A 22941-nucleotide genomic window follows, 5' to 3' on the forward strand; every position below is an offset into this window, starting at 1 on the left:
AACAGATGAAGCAAATATGGTAAAATCCTCAATTGTTAAATTTGGGTGATGTGTACTCATATATGTTCATTTGATTATTCTATTGTCAGAATTTACATTTGAAAAATTTTAAAACTAAAGAAAGAAAAACAGGCAGAGGAGGAATGATTAAGCAAAACAGACCAAAGAAAAAAGGAATGGTTAGAAAGGCAGAAGCAGATGAAGTAGGAAAAGCAAAGGGGGTGGGGAGTGGTCAACAGTGTCAAGTCCTCTGCAGAGAGACTTTCCTTAATTGGTTCATCTGAAATGGCTCCTGCTCCTTGCCCTCCTCTCACTTATTATGGGGTTCACCATCTCTGTAAAGTACTTTTGCTTATCCCTACAGTTCCCATTACAGCCTGAAATTATTATATTTATTTGCTTAAATATAAATTCCTCACTTTCCCCACTAAAAATGTAAGCTCTGTGAGACCACCAAAGATCTCAGTCTTATTCACACTGCACCCTCAGTACATGTACCAAGTACTCAATTACCCGTCGAATGAATTGTGTGAATGAATGGTAGAGTCTGATAATCTGCAACAGGTTTTAGCAACCAGAAGGCCACTGACAAGCATAGTGACAGCAGTTTCAGGAAAGTGATGGGGGATGAATGACTAAAACAGGCTGTGGAATAAAAGGAGCTCCCAAAATAGTAACAGAAAGCACAGACTACTCTTTGAAGAGAGCTTGTATTGAAAGGGTACAGGAAGATGGTATAGTAACTTGAAAGGAAGACCAATGAAAGGGTTTGGTTTTCTCAGCACTACAGAGTATTTGTTAGCTGAAAGGAGAGGATCAGAGCAGATGGAATGATGAAGGTTCAGTTATGAAAGTTCACTGAACATTTATTCATTTATGTAGTATGTATTTTTAAACTTATTGTGAATAACATAAAAATGTCAGGAAAAAAAAAAACTTCACCAGACAAACAAAAAACCACCCAAAATACGCAGCTCAGTGATTCACCAGAAAGTGAATAGTCATCTGGCCAAGAAATAAAACATTGCCAGAACCCTTCATCCACTGTAACCACTTTCCTTATTTTGCCTCCAGCTTCTACCATCTAAATATGGACTCTAAAATATGCTTTAGTTTTGCTTGTTTTGTAAACTTTATAAATAGAATCATAGTATTTATTCTTTTGTGTATGAACTTCTTTTGCTCAATGTTCTGATGAGATCTACTCAAGTTGCTGGACATAACTGCGGTTTATTCATTCTCTCTGCTGTAATGCATAGTACATATGCCTGTGAGCCAAAAGCCTGGACCTGTTTTTGTATGGGTCTGAAGAAATGTTTTGTTTTTACAGGGTTGGATTAAAAAACACAAATAAAGAACAGTATGTGACAGATTGTGTGTGGCCTGCAAAATTTAAAATATTTACAGATACCAGTAAATACAATTTTTACTGTATTCAACTGTATGACTATACTATAATTTATTATTGTTTTACTTGTAATCATCCAGTTTCCACTATTACAAATAATGCTGCTACGAACAGCTTTGTACTTGTGTCTAGATATGTGTGTACCTTGATGCATGTAAACTGAGTACATGCCAGGAGTGGGATAAAAGGGGTTTATCATTACAAGATAATGACAAAAACTGCTTTCTAAAGTTGCTATGTATTTATAGTCCAGACAGCTATGTATGAAAGTTACCACTGTTCCACATCCCACCAACATTTGTATTGGCAGTCTTTTTTTCTTTTGAATTGAGATTTAAAATATATTTTAATGAAAACATTTTCCCACCACCTTGAAATAAAGATGGTTTGTATTTTAAAATCTGAAGCTGCTATGGCATCAGGACTTAATTGCTATCTTGCTAAACTGCGTAGGTTGGGTTTAAATTTGTGATCCTCCTGTCTTAGCTTCCCAGAGTGGTGGGATTACAGGCATACACCACTATACCTGGGTTTCTCTAGTGCTCTTTTTGTTTCTTTTTTCTTGCTGTGTAGTTCAGGCTGGACTCACATTCCAGCGATCCTCCTACCTCAGTCTCCCTAGTGCTAGGAGTACAGATATGCAAGCCTGGGCATCTCCAATGCTTTTGAGGTGTTAGACATATTCTCCTCTGTTGAAAGTCCTTGTGGCAAATTAAGGGGCTTGATTTTTATTAAGTATTTAACCACTTTCAGTTATGCATTCTCATGAACATGATGGGTATGAACTTTTCGTAATCTAAGCATCCTTACTGTATCTTTCCCCCGTTATGGCCATCTTTTGTATTTTTTGGGGGGGTGGGACTGGGGATTGAATCTGGGGTACTCTACCACTAAGCTACACCTAGTCGTTTTTGAGACAGGGTCTCACCAAATTTCCTAGGCTGGGCTGGAACTTGGGAACCTCCTGCCTCAGCCTCCCTCTCCCTACTCTGTAGCTGGGATTTTAGGTGTGTGCCACCATGCTTATTTTTGTTGTTGTTGTTTTGTTTTGTCCTTTTTATTTTGGTAAAAGTACACAGTTTGAAGCTGTCATGGATCCCTACCATATTTTTTTGTGATCTCCAGTAAAGGTAGAAACATTTTCCTAGAACTCTCGATCTGTTAAATTTGTGATGAATCCAGTCTGTAAAAATGAGAAACTACACACTTTCTGCCATAGTGTGGAGCCTACCTGAGGGCTTCTACCAACTGAGTGCAAAATCTCTCCGTAAGTACAGTGACTATACTCTTAAGAGGCAGTGCCCCTTAATGTCCAGCTTGCCACCTTCTTAATAATTCTAGCCATTCTGGTTGGGTATTCAGTGGTAGCTTATTGTAGTTTTTTTGTTTGTTTTTTTCCGGTACCAGGAATCGAACTCATGACCTTGTGCTTGCCAGGCAGGCACTGTGCTGCTGAGCTAAATCCCCAGCCCCAGCTTACTGTAGTTTAAATCTGTATATTCTTTTTAGAGACAGGGTCTCATTATGTAGTATAGGCTGTTCTCAAACTCATGGCAATCCTCCTGCCTCATCTTCCCAAGTGCTGAGATTGCAGGTGTGTGCCACCATGCCTTGTGCATTTGCTTTTTGGTTATGTTACCCATATTGGCACTGAACTTCTAGGCTCAAGGGATTTTCCTTCCTCAGCCTCCTGAACAGGTGGGACTATGGGTGTGTAACACCCTGACTAGTAATTTGCATTTTCTGATTACTGAGCTTGGGCATCTTTTCATAAGTTTACTGGCCACTTAGCACTCTCTTTTGTGAGGTCCCTAAGTCTCCTGACCATATTATATATTTTTTTTTCTTATTGTTTCAGTGGAGTTCTTGACACATTCTGGATACAAGTCCTTTTGTTGGCTCTATGTGTGACAAATTTCTTCTACTCTCTGTTAATGAATTCTTTTCCAGTATGACTCATTAGAGACTGTTCTTCCCTACCGCTCTGCAATTCCCATTGGTAATAAAGAAGGGTTTATATATGTGTAGATCTGTTTCTAGACTCTTTATTCTATTGCACAAGTCTGCTTTCCATACTTATCTCAATGCCATATTGTCTTCGTTTCAGTTATAATAAGAGTTGATGTCTGGTAAAATAAGTCTTTCTATCTTGATCATCTTTAAGAATGTTTTAGTTATTCTTGCTCCATTATCAGATCAGAATCAGTCTATCAAGTTCCACATAAAAACTTATTAGAATTTTTTTGATTTCCATTGAGATTATAATTTTATCAGCCCGTAGGGCAGCCAATAGCACATGTGGCCACCGAGCATTTGAAATATGGCCAGTCCAATTTGTAAATGAAAAATACACACTGAATTTCAAACAAATATGAAAACAGTTATATCTCAATCATTTTAAAATGTTGATTATATGTTAAGATGATAACATACTGGCTAGTCAATTAAATGAAATCAATTAAATAAATGAATTTTATTTGGTTTTCACTTTTTTAATATAGTTACTAAAACACATAAAATTATGTGTGTGGCTTGCATAATGTTTTTGTTAGATTAACACTGATCCATAGAACTAACATCTTTACAACAGTGGGTCTGTCGTAATGCAGATATGGCTTATCTTTCCAAGTTATTGTGGTCTTTTAAATTTTCTTTTAATAAAAGTTTCCAGATTAAAAAGATATAAGGGCTGGTGATAGAACTCAACATGAAGGTGTTGGGTCCAATCCTCAGCACCACACAAAAAAAATTAGCTGTTTTCTATGTAGTGGTTTTGCAGAACTTTTGCTAAATTTACCCCTAGGAATTTGATAATTTTTTTTATATTACTGTTAACAGTACCCCCACACACACACTTTTAAGTTTGAGACAGGGTCTTGCTGTGTAGTCCCAGGTGGCTTGGAATTCAGGGCAATCCTCCTACCTCAGCCTCCCAAGTGCTGGGATTACAGGTATGCACCACCATGCCTGGCTCCACTTCTTTTTTTGGTGCTAAGCAATAAACCCAGGGCCTTCTCCATGCCAGGTAAGCACCCTGCCATTGATCTACATTCCCGCTTCTTCTTCTTTTTGGTACCAGGAATTGAACTCAGGACCTTGCGCTTCTCAGGCAGGCGTTGTGCCGCTCAGCTATATCCCTGGCTGTGGCTTCTTTTTATTTTGAGGTAGAATCTCTCTAAATTTTCCAGGCTGACCTCATGCTTTCTATCCTCCTGTCTCAATCTCCAGAATAGCTGAGATTATAAGTGTGCTACCATGTCTAGGTATAGTATCTGTTTTTAAATTTTCACTTTCTGCTCCAAGTATACAGGTTCAAAACAGATTCACATAGAATAAATTTTTGTTTACTGATCCTTTAGTTTTTTTTTTTTTTTTTTGTACCAGGAATCGAACTCAGGTCCTTGCACTTGCTAGGCAGGGGCTTGTGCCACTGAGCTATATCCCCAGCCTTGTTTATTGATCCTGTAACCAACAACTTTGCTAAACTCTTAATTCTATGAATTAATATGATCAGATCTTCTATGGCTACATGTCATCTAAAAAAACGACAATTTTATTTCTTTTTTTTTTCCTTTTGAGCCAGGGTCTTGGTATGTAGTTCAGGCTGGCCTTGAGCTTACTTTGTAGCCCAGGCTGGCCTCAAACTTTCAGTGACCAGCCTGCCTCAGTGTCCTGTGTGCTGGGATTGAAGGCGTGCGCCACCACACCTGGCTTCTTCTTTTCAAACTTTATACCATACTTTTTTTTTTCTTGCTTTACCATACTGCCTGGGACCTAGAGGACAATGCAGATAAAAGTGGAATAATACATATGCTTGTCATATTTCAAATCTCAAAGGTAAAGTTTTCAGTATTTCATTTCTCACATAATGAAAATATGAGCACTCTAAACCTATGTAGCTTGTTCATATTTAAATTATGTAAATCGATAAATGTTTTAGTTATTTCTTATACTACATTTGACACTGTAAAATCTTATTTCTTAATCTGATGTATTTATTTTGAAATCTCTATTTTAACATTGCCATTACAGAGTACTTACTTAAGAATCATAGTCATGGTTTCTTTTCGATCTTTTCCTTGGAAAGGTAGTGTACCAGTGAGCATTTCAAACTATACAGAGATAAAATAATCAGAGGTATTAGTCAATAAGCATACAATCTCAAGTCCAGAGCTTAAGAAAAGCATCACCTTAATTACAACCAAATCTTCTAAAAGTGTTAGGTATAAAGGAAGTGCTTTATATTTTTTAATATATGCATTGTTGAATTTCTTGATAATTCCTAAGAAATAACTGAGTTATATAGTCCCTTTGTAGAAATTAATCACACTTTAAATGGTAATTTTAAAGTGTTAGATATGTGAATAATCTGACAGATATGCCAGTTTCATATGAACTTTTTTTAAGCATCACTTTCTAATAGACCAGGTTCTCCTAAAAAGTAAGCACAATTAATGTTTTCGATTGTTCCTCTTAGCTGACAATCTAAGAAAATATATTTTTGCCTTTGCAAATTAGGGTGAGATGAAATTAGTTAATGGGATACACAGTCTTGCTCTGCAGATAATCATTTCTCTTGGTTATTTATTACCTATACAGTAAAACACAGAAAATAAAAACACTAGTATCTCTCTCATAATGTTCACTATTGAGTTTCATGTAATAAACAAAATAACAACTCCCACCTCTGAAAAAACAAAAATCCAGACCTTACCATTAACACACCAAAAGACCACCAGTCGGCACTCTGAGTATGACCTCTACGATTAACTACTTCTGGAGCCATATATTCCACAGTTCCACAAAAAGAATATGCTTTCTTTTCATGGTCAATAGACTCTTTACTTAAGCCAAAATCTGCCAAAATAAATATTGAAATTATAAATATCCTCAATAATTTGCACAGAAAAAATTTAAACCTTGAATTCCATTATCTACATTAATTACTAAAAATTATAATCCAAATTTGTAACATAATATATTACTCAATTTTTGTACTATAATCAACCTTAAAGGAAATTATGCAGAGTAGAAAAGAAGATTTTAATAAAATGAGGATTTTTACCTGTTAACTTGATGTGACCTTCTTCATCAAGAAGTATGCTGAAAGAAAACAAAGTTAGAAAATCTTTTAAGCCACTAGAGATTTATAGAAGCTAAAATTGAAATGACCTCCTAAGCATCAGATCACATTTATTCTAATATACTGCTTTAGAGCACAAATAAAAAGGTAAAGACGGAAAATTTTTTGAAATACACATTCATAAAGGATGCCAAAGGCAATGCCATAAACTTGTATTAATTAGCCAGAAGCACTTGAATAATCAAATAAGCTATATTGTTCCAAGCTGCCCTTTCTTATGCTTTTTTGCAGAGGTGGCCTGACTAAACCTCCCAGTGCTTGCATAATAGTGTCTACAGAGTCAAAAGCGTAAGTCTTGGTCATTTTTAAGGTATCAAACTCAACTATCCTTTTCTATTTTTTTTAATCTAGGACACAACCTACACAATTGTTTTCTTAATGTATCACCTTCCCCACGCTCCTTTTCACTGACCTTCACTGTTTATATTCTCCAGTGGTTTCGGTCTTTGTGAAAATTATGAGCACCTAAATGTTTGACTTTATTCATTTCTCTAGGCCAGTGAATAGCAGAGCAATAGTTGAGTTTGATACCTTAAAAATGACCAAGACTTACGCTTTTGACTCTGTAGACAAAAAATTGGAAATTTTTTTTGGCTTTTTCACAAAGACAGCAGAGATCATAAAAGGTAAACAGGTGTAAGTGATAATGAGATCTATAATTTCAGAAAATAATTGAGAGGAAATACTATGGGGCATTTAGCAAACTTTTTGGGTCACGACAAGAAGGACATCTGGAAAATGATACTGGCTTGCACAGATACTTGAGTGAAGAGTAATGCCATTAATTAATTATGGAGCTACAAAAAGGAATAGGCACATCTAATACCTATGGGAAAGATCTCAATATAAGCAATTTTACCTACATTGGATCTCATTAAGGCTTGAGACTGTGCTCATGCTTCATACACAGTTTTATGACCAATGCTAACACAACAGTCTATTACAAGTATGTTCAATTAAATACTATAAAACACTGATTTTTATGAATGTTTAATCTTATGTTTATTGTAATTTTTTCTTCTAAGGATTATATGGTTGAATACTGTTTTTCTCCTCATACTAGGGATTGAACATGATGCCTTGCAAATGCTAGGCAAACACTTCATTGTAGAACAACAACCCCAGCCCTTGAATGTTTATTCTCATAAGGAATTATACCATATTCTGTATCACCATAATTAGAAGTTGAGAAAGCAATGAGGAAAAGTCAGTAGTTATTTGGGAACTAGAACCATAGGAAATGTACCCCAAAACTAAAACAGAACATGTAAAAGTATAACCATGTCTACATGTTCACTTAAAAGAATCCCAAAAGATCACTTCCACTACTTCTTGTCACAATATATAATTTACATTTTGCACATAACATTTTAAAGTAATATTCAAAATACTTCATAAAGACGATGGTTGTACAACTCTAAATACACTAAAAATCAATGAACTGTACACTTTTTTTCAGATAGGGTCTCAATGTGTTATAAACAAAAACAGATTTCAACCTCATTAAAAATCAAGGAATGAAAATGAGAACATTTTCATTTAATATTAATTAAAAAGATAGTATTTTTGATTAAAATTTAAAAGGAATAAGAATATATACTGTTAGCAGAGATGTGAAGCACAAGTACTATAATGCAATACTATGGGAGTTCTACGAAATCACTAATTTTATGATCTCTTAAACATGGTATTCAACTTAGCGGTATGATTCCTTACTTTTCTGGTTTCAAGTCTCTATAGATTATTCCCAGGCTATGTAGATGATCTAAAGCAAGTGCAAGTTCAGCCAGGTAGAATTTGACATCTTCTTCTGTGAACATCACCTGAAATAAAATAATGATAATAATAATGATAATACCTGTCACTATTTTCTTTTTGTATCTGTGATTTTCATTTAAAGTTCTACTGTAGAGCTTAAATATTCAATAATATACAAATATGCTAATTAGGCATAATTTTATTTATAATTTACTAATTAAATAAATTTACAAACACAATCACTAAATGTTAACTGTACACTGTGGGAGAAATAAATACATTTTAAGTAGTAACTATTTTCTTTGTGCCATTGTTCCACACAGTAATATTTCAGAAATAAAAAGTGATCTTTACAATGCATGCTATATTGCTACTACTAATTAAGGATATCCTGTTGATGTATTATCACTTCTGAGACAACTAAAAAAGAAAAGAAGTGGAGTTAGAGCAAAAATAGTTTGTCAGTTTGAAGTCTTGTTTTCAGGACAAATTTAAAAGACAGGGAAAGAACTCTTTTTGGTTCCATTCCTTCAATGTAAGAATCTTATGCCACTACAGAAAATTTCATAAGCATAATATTGAAATATAACAAAGCTCTAGTTGAAACAGGAAGAATATAAACAGATTAAGAAGAGACATTAATTATATACCTCTTTGGATAAGCGTGTAAACAAATCTCCTCCCCTGAGAAAATCCAAAATAAGATACAATTTCCCTTCCGTTTGAAAAGCTGAATGAAGAAACAAAAATTTCTGTTTAATACATTATAATTTACTGTTTAGGCTTATGTTAGGTCAATTCATTCACAAATGAATATTCTTTTAGCATATTTATGATTAAGCTATAGATCTAAACTTATTTTTACTTAGAAGAAAACCACTGGTTTAGTTTCCACATGGAAATGTTAAATGCAGTATTTCTTACTATGGAACCATTAAATTTTCTACAGAGAAGTCTCTCAGGAATACAATAGTTTTAAACATGTGATCAATAAAAATATCTTAAAACAGAAAAAGTCTTATTTAAACATGAAATAAAACTTTAAAAAAATGCCACTACAGAAAAAATGTGGGTAATTAGATTTAATTACATGTAGTAAGAGTTATTATGCCTCTATACACTGATAAGCATGTGGATTTGGAGAAAAGAAAACTAGTAGCAGTTTTAGGACACTGACATTAGAGATCTTTCTTGCCCTTAAGTTGGGCTGGCACATATGGACTATGGAATGCTGATACATTGTTACTGCTTCTTTTTTTTTGGTACTGGGAATGGAACTCAGGACTTTACACTTGCCAGGCAGGCGCCTGTGCCACTGAGCTATATCCCTGGCCCTGTTACTACTTCTTATACTAAAAAAGTAATCATTATCTATTCCCATGGCTACCACTCAGAAACTTTCTAATGTTTAAAATAAACAAAAACTTCTAATGTTTGTGTAAGAAATAACAGTTTAATTTTCATGACTAATATATGCATCTGCTAAACACATAAAAATATATGCAAATGTTTACATATACAGTGTATCGGAAAGTACTCAGGAGTGCGGGATGAGATAATGAGATTAGATGGGAGAAGTTTCAGAACTTACCATAATGCAGCTTGACAATAAAAGGATGATTAACTTCTACCAAGATATCTCGTTCCATTTTTGTCCGAACACGGTCTCGAACTACAAAAGATTGCACATATGCTACATTGCAATATTTTTCAAAGATAATATTAAAAAACAAATTATTTTTAGTGTTTATTTTACATAAAATTTTGCTTATATGTATTAAACTGTGAACATTTTATTGCTCTTGAATTTACAAAATTAATACAAATATCTTTTACAAGTTATACAACCAAAAACTGTGTATCTTTATAAAATCTGTGCTTTAAGATTAAAAAAATTAGAGAACATATTAAATGTTAGCTTTAGTGTCAAATTTACGAGCATTTTAACCAAAGTTGTGGAAAATGGCAAAAAAAAAACCACGTAACTTTTAAAAACCAAGGAACCCTAATGAAATATTAAAATACAACAACTAACTGGAATAGGTTTCAATACTTTTGTCAACACTATCAACTTAATTCAGTAAGAATCCATTAAGTATCTATAAAATGTAGCACATATAACGAAGGATGGATATGGCTGTAAAGGTCTGTTTTGAGGGAGGGAGGAAAGGTAAGGGGGAGAAAGGAAATACTATGGTACAGCTGAGAGAATAGTTTTTTGGAGTTAGAAGGATCTACATTCAGATTTGTGTAGTTGAATAAATTATTTATTTTTATTCTTTGAACCTCAGTTACTTTTCAGCTATACAATGAGGATTAACCACTGTATCTTTAGGAGTATGGAAAAGTTTGAAATAAGGTTTATACCCAGAGCCTGGTATGTAAGAGAGATTCAGGTAATTAATAGCTACCATTATTATATCCAAAATTAGTACTGTGAAGATGATTAAGGGATAAAACAATTTATTACCAGTAATGAGTAGCGCAGGAACTTAAAGAAAGTCAAGATTAGTTTTACCTACATAGCAAGGCTAGAGGAAAGAGCCAGAGTTAGGGTACAAGCTTTAAGACTCTTCCAGTAGAATCTAGGGTTGGAAAGATGGGCCCTAGAAAAAGACCCGATATGGAGTGTCAACATAAGTGAAGAAATGGAGGGATTAATGAACAGGAAGCGGTCAAATCAGAAGATGATTACAGGGAAATGAAGTAGGGAGGATCCAGATTCTTGGTTAGAATAGTTAGATGAATTTATGTTTGATCTTATGGGCAAAGGTCTCTTCCAGCAACCAAACGTTTCCTGAGCAAAGTACATGTGCTAGGGTGGGAATACAAATACAAGTAAGATAATCCTCAGAAGGTGCATAAGGTAGTAGTAACAACAGACATGTAAATAAATCAGGAGAATATATGCTGATAAAAAATACTCTCGATGACTGTGTGAATGATTAGGGCAGAATGAACGGGAGTCATTTTTGGGGAAAGTGGAAACAGGGAGAAAGGTGAGTTGGTTTTATCTGGAATTTAAGGTAACCACAGATATTTGAAACACAGAAATAAAACATCTGGGGGAAAACAAACGGGGTAAAAAAATCTGTAAGTTTTCTTTTCAAAACTAGGAAATTTTGGTGCCAACTGACTGAAAATAGAAAAGTCAGGAATATGAATCAACTATTCTTTCCAACTTTGGTATATGTGCTGCTGAAGTAAGCACTTGATTGTTTGTGAGGTCTGCGCAGCTGTCTTAACTGACATTTCCAGCTAGTATATCAAATTCAGCTTCAACCTGTGAGTCCTATCACTGCAACTCTGGTACCTACCTTATCATATTTAACATGCTCTTTTTATTTCTTATGTGAATGAAGTTAGTCACCAAGGCCTGCTAATCGAGTTTAAATCTGCTCTTTTTCCATTGTTACTCTTAAAATCTTGGGTTAGTTCCTATTACCTTAAAGGTGAATTCAAAATTTCTTCCTCTTTCAATAAGTATACAAAGTGTATCATTTAAAAATCACTTCTCGGCTCAGTAATCAGTGAAAATATCCACCAATATATCCACTCTATATCATATGTCCTTCTTCTATTATTCTTTCATAATGAAAACAAAAATTAAATGTTTTAGTGGCCATGTTACTAACTAGATGAATTACCTAGGTCAAATCATTTCCCTGCTCAGGGACTTCTTGTTTTGGCTTCTATAAAGTGAGAGACTTCAACAAGATGATTTTCTTCTGATTATGCTTATCTTATGAGACAGTTTTCCACATTTCCTTATAAGTAACATTGATGAGACCTTGTTTAGTTGAAAATGAGCAGTAAGGTTAACTCACTAAATTTTTTTTCATTTCATCTGAGATAGGATATAATAATTCTATTCTGGATTCTTTTCCTTATGTAAAGGCCTAGTGACAAGTACAAATAATCCTACAATCAGGAATTTTTATTAGTAGATACTAGCTCAGAAGAAGTCATGTTTTATGTCAGTCAACTTCTAAACCCTGTTTTAAACTCTTCTGACATTTAAACCCTCTTTGACTTCAACATCAGAATAAATAAATGCTGTCTATGATTCTATGACTATGTATTAAGAAACCGTTTTAGGCTGCATTATAAAATCTTTTAGTCTTGACAGACCAACTTTAATAAGACAAAATTCCCCATTAACTTGACTTAATGTCATCAACTTCTGCTTGACTCCACTTACTGTATTAATAGGAATTTTAAAATAGAAACAAACTTCTGGTTAAATATCTGTTTTATTCGCTACCTTCTTCCAAAACCCCAGTGAAATGACACAAATGAAAAAATTATAATAGTACCCCCTCTTATCTATGAGGGATATACGGTAAGAACCTCAGTCAATGTCTGAAATTTTGAATAGTATTAAACCCTATATACACCATGTTTTTACTATACATACATACCTATCATAAAGTTTAATTTATACCTTATACACAGTAAGAGATTAATGAATAATAAAACAGAAAAATAAAAACTATAATAGACTATAACAGAAGTTATGTGTTGTAATCTTTGTTTCTCTCAAAATGTTCACTAAACTTTTAACTTCTCATTTAAGAAGCACTTTATGGCTTCTCTATGTCCAAATGGCAGGCAATATCACTTCTGTGCTTTGGAGCCATTATTAAGTAAAATGAGTGTTACTTAAACACAAGCACTGTAATAACCATCTAATAACCAAGATGGCTACTAAGTGACTAATGGGCCCTGGGTACTGTATAGAACATGGATATGTTGGACAAAGGGAAGATTCATGTCCCAGGTGGGAGAGGGCAAGAATTCATTACACTACTCATAATCGCACACAATTTAAAATTTATCAATTGTTTTTTTCTGGAATTTTCCATTTAATACTATCAGATCATTGTTGATTGCATGTAATTGAAACTAAAGAAAGTAAAACTACTGATAAAGGGGGACCACTATATGCATAAATTCAAAAGAACAAAGGACAGAAGAGGAAGCAATAGCAGATGTGTCAATGGTAACACAGCAGATTAGAGAAAGCTAAAATCTAAGCCTAATATCCTTTTCAAACAGCTTTTCAGCACCTCACTCCTGAGGGGAAAAATAGTAAAGGATCACTAGAGATTTGAGAAGAGGCTATAAATATAAAAGACAGCAAAATAAAACAGAAAAAAAAAAGAATAAAGGGAAACAGACAATATAGGTAACAGAACAAAACTATCAAAGATGATATGGCACCCATGAAATAAGAACAGGAAGCCTCAAAAAGGGTGGGGCAGGGTAAGGAACAAGTATTCTCAACAAATAAACTACAAGAGAAAGACAAGAAATGGAAATGAAAAGACTTACAGCTAAATCAAATGCTAAGTATGGATCCTGGTTCAAACAAATTGCATGAAAGAAAACAAATTTTAACAGTAAGGACAACTGGAAATTTGAACTCTGACTAGACATCTGTATGTTAATTTTTTAGGTATAATAATAGAGTTGTATTAGTCCTTTACGGAGTTTTTATGTTTTAGAGAGAAATAGGTTGGAGTTTGTTATGGTGTAGGGTTTGAAGTAAGATTCCTAGTTGTTTTACAGGTTGCTCAGGGGTATTTCAAACCCCATTTGTGAAATCATTATTTAATTTCCCATTGTTCTATACACCTGCTTTGTTACACAGTACAGTAGGTACTCAGTATTTGTAGCAAATATAATAAAACTTAACATATATTTTGTACTATTTTGTTCCATTGACTTTTTTTTTTCTTCTGGTACCAGGAATCGAACTCACGACCTTGTGCTTGCCAGGCAGGCACTTTGCTGCTGAGCTAAATCTGCAGCCCCTGTTCCACTGACTTCTTTTTTTTTTTTTTTTTGAGACAGGGTCTCACTATACAGTTCAAACTGGCCTTGAGCTCACTTTGTAGCCTAGGCTGGTCTTGAACTCGCAACGATCCTCCTGCCTCAGCCTCCCGAGTGCTGGGATTACAGGCGTGTGCCACTACGACCGGCTTCCATTGACTTCTATGTTTATATTATTCCCAGAAATAACACACTGAACTACTGGTGCTTTAAATAAATTTTAATATTAGACAGAGCTTGCTCCTTTCTTGGATCCTGTATTAGATTTTTCAAAATCATAGGCTCTGAATAAAAACTTATTTAGAGGCCAGAAGTCAAGATGATAAAGGCATTTAGAATAAAATATATTTTACTTCCAGTAAATTAGTAAGTTTTAAAAACATTAAAATAATTACATTAATTTGAAGATTCATCAAATCCAGTTTTAAGGTTCACAACTTCTACTCGCCTAAATGAATTTATAATACTTCTTTTATAATACGGCAATTCCTGTTCTCACTATTCATATGATTCCTAGTCTAGTAGGAAAAACTTACCATAAGTCAGTGAATTTAAAATTGGTAATAGGACCAATTTAAATTCACTGTAAGTCAGTCTAAATTTAATATTAGTAATAGAACCAATTCAGAATGTAAGTGGCCTTAGAGTCACATGAATTCTATTGAAAACTTTGTTTAGATCACATGAACATTACACATAGCAGCAGCACTTACCTTTAAGTGTGGCCTTCTTCAATACCTTCATAGCATAAAGTTGTCTAGCATCAGAGCCTGAGATTTTTTTAACTAAGAAAACCTGTATTTAAAATAAGATAAAATAAATACTATGCAATATTACACACTAGATGCCTTTGTGAATGTAAGATCCCTGCCATAATAAGTTATTATGCAAATTCTAATACATTATACAAGTTGTAAACAATGGTTGTAACTTGGGCTGTTAATGTAAGCAAACACAATTTTTATCTGGTTATTTGCTAGGTCTCAAAGAGCATGTATTAGGAGATATGACCTATACATACAGTTAATGCTCAAACTTAAAAAAATTATTACAGTAAAAGACACATTACTATCGGACTCCTCACAGTATTTCCCCTCTCTTTGAACACATTTATTTTATCATTCTTACCACTTTCTGAAGCAGTTTTGGAAGTCTTTGTTCATGAGTGTCTTTAGCCACACTGCTGTGGCTATCTTGATGTCCAGAATCATTTGAAACGATTACCTCTCATAGTCATTTTGACTGTGGGCAAGAGCAAGAAGTGTCACGGTGCTATATCTAGTCAATAAGATGCCTGAAGACACACCATAATTTTTTATGAGCTTCCCGTTCTGTTGGATGGCACTTGGTAGCAGCATTCACTATTATTTTGGATCACATCTTGCAAAGATACCCAGGAAGGAGGACTTCCAGAACTGCTTCAGAAAGTGGTAAGAATAATGTGGTAAGTGTGTTCTAAGTACAGGGTAGTATTTTGAGGGGGATTAGTAACACTGTCTTTTACTGCAATAAATTTTTAAAAATTTAGTCACTTACAGTCTAATTATTTAAGTACAGGATGATCAAAAATTGCATAAGTTTTCATTTTTATAAGATAATATAACAGGAAATATAAAAATGACAATTTCGTCAAATTTATTCAATACAAGAACTGACTGGCTGAAATGACACCTGCCTGAACAATGCTCGTGATGGTCCGAATGTAAGCAAATGTGCTGTTGGGGTGATGGCCGGGGTAAGCTGTTAAGTGCTCATTAAATATTCACCATATATTTTGATCACCCTTGTACATTGACAGTAAAAGATCTTTATGTATGTGGCAATTAAAGAAAATCTCTACATGTTGAAAGTACAGCATAGGACTCAGTAGTGACAAACCAATGGCACGTGTGTTTTTCTTTTAAGACACGTGTGTTTTTCTTTTTTCTTTTCTTCCAGTACTGGGGAGTGAACCCAAGGCCTCGCATCCCCAGCTCCTCCTCCCCACTCCCTTTTGAGATAGAATCTTGCTTTGTTGTTAAAGTACCCAGGCTGGACTTGAAGTGTGATACTCCTGTCTCAGCCTCCCCGAGTGCTGGGATCATAGGCATGCATCACCATGCTCAGCCCTCTACCCATTCTTTTGTAGCAGTGCTCCTGAGCTACCAAAGTTGGGAAGAAGAGAAGGAATTATAATCAAGAATTAACCTTACGGTCAGTTCTCAATTATTTAATTAATGTACCAGGGTATTAGTACATAATCATAAAATGATTCTCTCCACTAATTCTAGCCAAGCGAGACTGTCTTGCTTTGAGAAACACTGCCAAGGAAATGGAAAGTGGAATCAGTTGAAGAGCACCACAACTCCCACAGAAACCCTAAGGTAGAAGTGCGCTGCTCTCCTATAACCCAGTCCCTTCTCCATTATCAAGCTCCACTCTGGCTCTTTTCAGTCAGGTGTGGGGAGCCATTCCAGAGGAGGTTCTAAGGTGGACTGCTGTTTAAATGTTAAAGGTCATTAAGAGATTAATATTTTTTGATCAGAAATACATTTTAATTAGGTAGAGATTAATTAGGATTTATCTGATATTTATTCATCCTTAAGATTGTCCAATCAAGGGGCTGGGGATTTAGCTCAGCGGCACAGCGCCTGTCTGGCAAGCGCAAGGTCATGAGTTCGATTCCTGGTACCGGAAAAAAAAAACCAAAAAAAACCCCCAAAAACCCAAAAAACCAAAAAAGATTCTCCAGTCAAGATTCTCTGTTCTATTCTACAAGAAAAATTCTCATTCTGGATTCCAAACTTTCTTCAACAGCTTTTGAAAGCGTTTTCTTAACACTTTTCAGCATTCTTTTGCTCGCAGTATTTCCACAAGCATATGTAATAGATCATGACAACAACTTTGGGAGGCAGGCCTGCTAAACAAGGCCTATTTTATAGATGCCGAAATTAGAGGTTAGAGAAGTTAAATAATTTGCCTGGTGTCACAGTGGAGGTATTAGGACAAGATCTAGGTCAGTCATCCAGTCCTGGGCTTCTGCTCAGGGCATTCTGTATCTGTTCCCTTTGGCCAGTGACCAACCACGCTCAGCAAAAGCAGTAGCAGTTCCAGCTGTCATCTGACCCTCCTCCACCAGAGCATTTCTGACACTCTCTCACGAAGCTATTCTAGGCTCTGATAGGTCATCCCTGTTACTTTGGCTTAAATTGGCCTTTTAGGATGACTAATAAAGGAGACAGCCTATTTTTAATGTTTGCTATTTACAAACAACAGGTGTTTAGCAGGTATTTAAATTACTCTTAAAAGAAATAGAGAAGCATGCTAACTCCTAGGAACTTAAATATTGTGTTCCTGAAATCTAATGTATAAAAATAATCACATATATTCAGGTCTATCAAGAAGTATGTTAACATACTTTAATATAAGATTTTATTGTTCATTTGGCTTCGATCATTTAATTCTCACTGCTACTGTATGTAAGGTCAGAACTATTATTAATTCTTTCCAGAATTATACGCTAGGCACTATGCTACCAGTTCAGTGCTGACGCATGATCATTGCACTCGTGAAATATATAGTCTGGGGGTGGGAGAGAGTCAATAAACAATTGCACAAGAGGTACTAATCAGCTGAGGAAGGGGTGGAGCTCGAACAAGTTGTGCAGGCAGAGAAAAGGGAAGGAAAGACTCCCCGGTGGGATGGAGTCTGGAATGTGCAAGCATCAAAAACAGGTGACCAATGTGGTCAGAACATAGAGAGTGAAAAGTATATAAAATAATGTTTCAGAAGTACATAAGGGGCAGACTGAAGGACTCCTCAGCCATCTCAAGAATTTTTCCTTATCATAAAGCCAAAGGGAAGCTACTAAAGGGACAAAGGGGCAGAGGATATGATTAGCTCATGCTGTCATGCCATTATGGACTGAGGCATGAATAAATTTTTGCAAGGCCCACTTAAGGAGATTCTTTTAATATACCAGGGAGAAAAAGTGGTAGTATGTGCTAGAAAGGTGGCAATGAAGGAGAAGACTGGCAAGACTAGAGAAGTCTTTACTAAATCAACTGAATTTGGTGATAGATCAGATTGACCAGGGTGGGGTGTGCATGACTACGTGTATGCATGCGTTTGTGTGTTGGGGGGAAGCTTGAAGGAGATGTCAAGAATGCCTCCCGAGTTTCTGGCTTGCTTAAGTGGATGTCATTCATAGTGACAGAGAAAAATGAAATAGGGTAGATTTGGGGATAGGAGAACATGATGAGTTTGATCTCAGACATGTTGAAGTTAAAGTGCCTTTGAGATATGCAAATAGGAAAAATAAGTAAGGGCTGGGGATATAATTTAGTGGCAGAGCAAGTGCTTACCTAGGAGGTGTGGGGCCCTGGGTTTGATCCCCAGCACTGAAAGTAAAAGAAAGAAGGAAGGATGGGAGGAAAAGTAAGCAGCTTTAATATAAGTGTTCTTAGTTTACAGGAGCAATTTAGACTGGAGATAAAACCTGTTATGCCAGCAGTATACGAGTTACAATTAAGATGGTGGCACACCGAGGATTGGTAAGAAAATTGTGGTACTTTTATATAATGGGATATTACTCAGCTATAAAGAAAGATCAACTTGAGGCTTTTATAGGTAAATGGTCACAACTAGAGACCATACTCATAAGTGAAATAAATCAGACCTGCATGTGCAAGCACCACATTGTCTCACTAGTGTAAAACCTGAAAGAGTTAATCTAAACTCGGAGGTATGATAGATGTGAAATGATACGAAAACGCTCCAGGGTAAAGGGCAACTGGGATGTGGGAAAAGAGAAGGGAAAGGAGGAGAAATTTTATATGTATGTATATACAGGATAGTTAACATAGTTGATGTACTGTCTTCTATTTCTTTGCTGAAAGAAACAGTTAATGAGTACTTGATTGATCAATACTGCATGTCTCTATTTGTTTCCATGAGAAACCACTTTGAAAATATCAATATGTAATACAACAAGCATTGTTAATTTCCTACCAATTTGTTTGTAACTCTGTATTGTTTGTATTTTTCTTTTGCTATTTTGTAAATGGTTATCTGTCTGTTAATGTTTTCCTCCTTTTATTTTTAAAATTTAAAAAAAAAAAGATGGTGGCATAGAGAAAATCAGTTGGCAGGAGGTATACAGGGATGGCCACTTAGAATCAAACCTGGAGAATGCCAATATTTAATGTCTAGCAAGAAGAATCAAATGGGGCCCCAAAAGGTTAACTAACTTGTTCAAGTATACACAGTATGTAGAAGAAAAGAAAATTAAATCCAAGGTTGGCTGACCTAAATGCTAAAGTTGCAACCATTATGCTTTGCTGGCTCCTTGGTATGTATGTGGATTAAAAGCATGCTTTGCGCTTGAAAGAGATTAACAACTGTAAGAAAAGACTTATGTTAGCCAAGAATTGCTAAATAGTCCCACTGAAATACACAAGAGTGCCAGACTGGTACTGTTTTAAAGCTTGCAAAGGATGGTATCTTCAAATGTTTCATCATAGAGAAGAGGTAAGGGATTCTTGCATGTAGAAGTTGAATACAATCTCAGAAGTTTCCTCTTGCTAAGAACTGGTCTAGCTAGATCTAGCAGTAGTAATTATATTAGCTATATTTCTTAAAATGGGGGAAAAATTGTACCCTTGAGGTGTGCAGCAGGGGGACAGGGACTATTTGAAGAAAACTGATAAAGATGTCCTATCTTCTGGAGCAACTACTTGGTAGCAGTGGTAAACAGTTTTTAATATTAAAGAACACAGATGGGCACTGTGGTGCATGTATATTAATTCCAGACACTCTGGAGGCTGAGTCAGAAGTTCGAGGCCAGCCTGGGCAACTTACCGACACCTTGATTCAAAATAAAAAGGGCTGGTCATGTAGATCAGTGGTACAGCCCAGTACCACAAAACAAAACAAAACAAAACAGACATTATTGAGTAAAATGCAAATTTTGTATTCATTTTTAAACATACCACATTCCAACCTCACACACTCAAAAAGAGGTCAGAATATTGAGAAATATCTTGTGATTTTTTTAATAATTTCAGAAGCACAAATAGGTCATGTGGTCTTGAAGATAAAATGAGTATGAAGCAAATACTCCAAATTTTCTCCAGTCTGCAATGTACTTTTTTTTGTCTTTTTGAGACAGGGTCTCTTTGTGCAGTTCAGGCTGGACTTGAGCTCACTTTGCAGCCCAGGCTGGTCTCCAACTTGCAACAATCCTCCTGCATCAGCCCCCTGAGTGCTGGGATTATAGGCATGCGCCACCATGCCTGGCTACAATGTACTTTTTTTTTGGTTTTGGTTTTTCTCCGGTACCGGAACCGAACTCATGACCTTGCGCTTGCCAGGCAGGCGCTTTTGCCGCTGAGCTAAATCCCCAGCCCCCACAATGTACTTTTGAATGACTATTCACATTCCATGCCTATTGATACTGAGAAATGTAAAAACATGGAAAATACCACTGGTAGGAGATGGGGGGGGATTTCATAAAATATTTCCATCTACCCATGTATATGAAATATACATGAATTCCAAAAAGCAACTTTCCTTATCCCAGTTTTAATTTAAATTTTCACTCAGTTCCTTATGACTTTTAACCTACACTTTACCTTCTTTTTCTTTCTGTAAGGTGCACAAATATATGCATATACATTTGAGACATAATAACTGTACATCTTTATGGGCTATAGTGTTGTAATTTTTTTTTTTTGGTACTGGGAATCGAACTCAGGACCTTGTGCTTGCCAGGCAGGCGCTTGTGCAGTTGGGCTATATCCCCGGCCCTAGTGTTGTAATTTGATACATGTATGCAATATGTAATGATAAAATTAGAGTATTTAGCATTTCTCTCTCAGTAAACATTTATAATTATGTTTGGAAGCTTCAAATTTCTCTCTTCTAGTTTTTTTAATGTGTATAATGTTTCTTTTTCCTTCTGTAGTTACCAGGGATTGAATCCAGTTAGGCAAGCACTTCAGCACTCGGTTACATCCCCAGCCCTTTTTATGTTTTACTTTGAGTCAGTGTCTTGTCAAATTGCCCAGTCCTCTTGACTCAGCCTCCAGCGTTGCTGGGATTACAGGCCTGTGCCACTAGGGGATCCAACTCAGGGCCTCAAAGATGCAAGGCAAGTGCTCTACCACTAAGCTACATCCCTAGTCTTTAAACATTTTTATTTAGGGACAGGAGTTCACTTAAGTTGCCCATGCTAGCCTTGAACTCATGATTCTCCTGCCTCAGCCTTACAAGTAGCTGGGATGGCAGGCATACACTACCATGCCGTGCTAGTTCTTAATAAAGTATATAATAAAATTGTGAATTACAGTCACAATTACAGTCACAATACTGTGCTGTAGAACATTGGACCATATTTTTACTATGTAACTAAATGTACTTTGGTACCTGTTTAATTTCACTCTATTCCCTTTCCCTACTCTTCCTAGCTTCTAGTGACCACTGCTCTACTTTCTACTTCTACAAGCAGTTTTTTTTTTAAAAAGTGCATACCCATGACTTACCTTTCCAAATGATCCCTGCCCTAATACTTTTAAAAGTTCAAACTGGGAAGGATCTGCTTTTTCATGTCCTTCCTTTACATGATGTGTGATTGCAATTTCTTTGATGCTGCCTTCTTCCTGTTGAAGTAAATGTAAGGGGAAGAAAACACTGAGTTAATCAGTTACTTTTTCTTGCTAGAAATCAAGTAAATCTTAATTCAGCCTAACATTAGAAATCCTCCAATTAATATACAAAAACTAACCCTTTACTGATCTACCAAGTGATGGGAAACACATGCCCAGTAAATATACTCTTAAATTATATACTAGAGAAAGAATTATACAAGCACATTACGTAGTCCAATTTAACTTCTACATGGTATCAGCACTGATTATTTCCAAGTCTTCATTCTCTCTACTGGAGATAATTAGAATAGCTTTGGAGGGAGGGCAGACAGTGCAAAGAAGTCTGAAAATAACAGATTATAGTAATATACCATGTTGTGGCTGTACTAGGCAGAACAAATGCTATATACAAAAGCCCCGTTTACTGGGGAGAGAGGCTGAGAAATATTCCTAGGCAAATATGGAGAGATCTACACTAATAAGGCTGTTTAAGAAAGCACATTAAAAACTTTAGTGGCTTGAAATAATAATTTGGGATCTGAAAGAGGAGAAAGAAATAATTCTAAAAACAAAATCAATAAAGATTTAACATTTGGATGGAGAATTAGATATAAAAAATGACTATTCTGCATAATAAAAGAGTGAAAAGTCTTCAGGTTAAGAAAGGATTAAAGACAGTGGACACTTCAGTATATCTGAGGGAAGGTATTATAAGAGGAGAAAATATATTTAAGTGCACATAGGATTTCAATTACTTATTTATATTGAGATCAGCAGATAAAGTATACCTTATTTAATCAAGATACATACTGTATTTACAGTAAAAAACAAAGAGAAAATGTAACAAAACCAGAAACATATGCCTGTCAAATAAAGACTACTATTTCTGTTTTGTTGAGTATAATGCTATTTTTCTAAGTACATACATACTATTAAAAGAATCCAAATGTTTTATAAACATAAATAATTCATTATTTTTATTATTATAGTATTCCATACAAGTGTTTGAACTCAATTTGCAGTTTATAAGATACCTTTAGAATGTTGGCAATGTAAAGAATTATAAACATTTCTCAAAAAATTATACTAGGATATGCTAATGGGGTCACTTCTAAAAATGAGTAGTGAAAAGAAAAAGAAGCTCCCAGAAGAAAGAGGAATTGGCACTTCCA

The 22941-nt window shown here is 35.3% G+C and overlaps 1 protein-coding gene across 3 annotated transcripts in view; it reads right to left on the reverse strand.

Moving 5' to 3' along the window:
• The window catches only part of Rps6ka3 (ribosomal protein S6 kinase, 90kDa, polypeptide 3), a 101419-nt gene that overhangs the window by 28982 nt on the left and 49496 nt on the right, over window positions 1-22941 (reverse strand). For all 3 annotated transcript variants that reach the window (XM_005407812.2, XM_005407817.2, XM_005407814.2), the window contains 8 exons: window positions 21665-21781; window positions 14858-14939; window positions 9901-9981; window positions 8960-9039; window positions 8268-8374; window positions 6474-6511; window positions 6123-6265; window positions 5450-5520 (listed from right to left, as the gene is read on the reverse strand). In XM_005407812.2, coding sequence (XP_005407869.1) covers window positions 5450-5520; window positions 6123-6265; window positions 6474-6511; window positions 8268-8374; window positions 8960-9039; window positions 9901-9981; window positions 14858-14939; window positions 21665-21781 — 719 coding nt within the window. The remainder of the gene's footprint in view (window positions 1-5449; window positions 5521-6122; window positions 6266-6473; window positions 6512-8267; window positions 8375-8959; window positions 9040-9900; window positions 9982-14857; window positions 14940-21664; window positions 21782-22941) is intronic.

The sequence above is a fragment of the Chinchilla lanigera genome, unplaced genomic scaffold (genome assembly GCF_000276665.1).
Source record: "Chinchilla lanigera isolate Chin_1 unplaced genomic scaffold, ChiLan1.0 scaffold00108, whole genome shotgun sequence".
Lineage (NCBI taxonomy): Eukaryota > Metazoa > Chordata > Mammalia > Rodentia > Chinchillidae > Chinchilla > Chinchilla lanigera.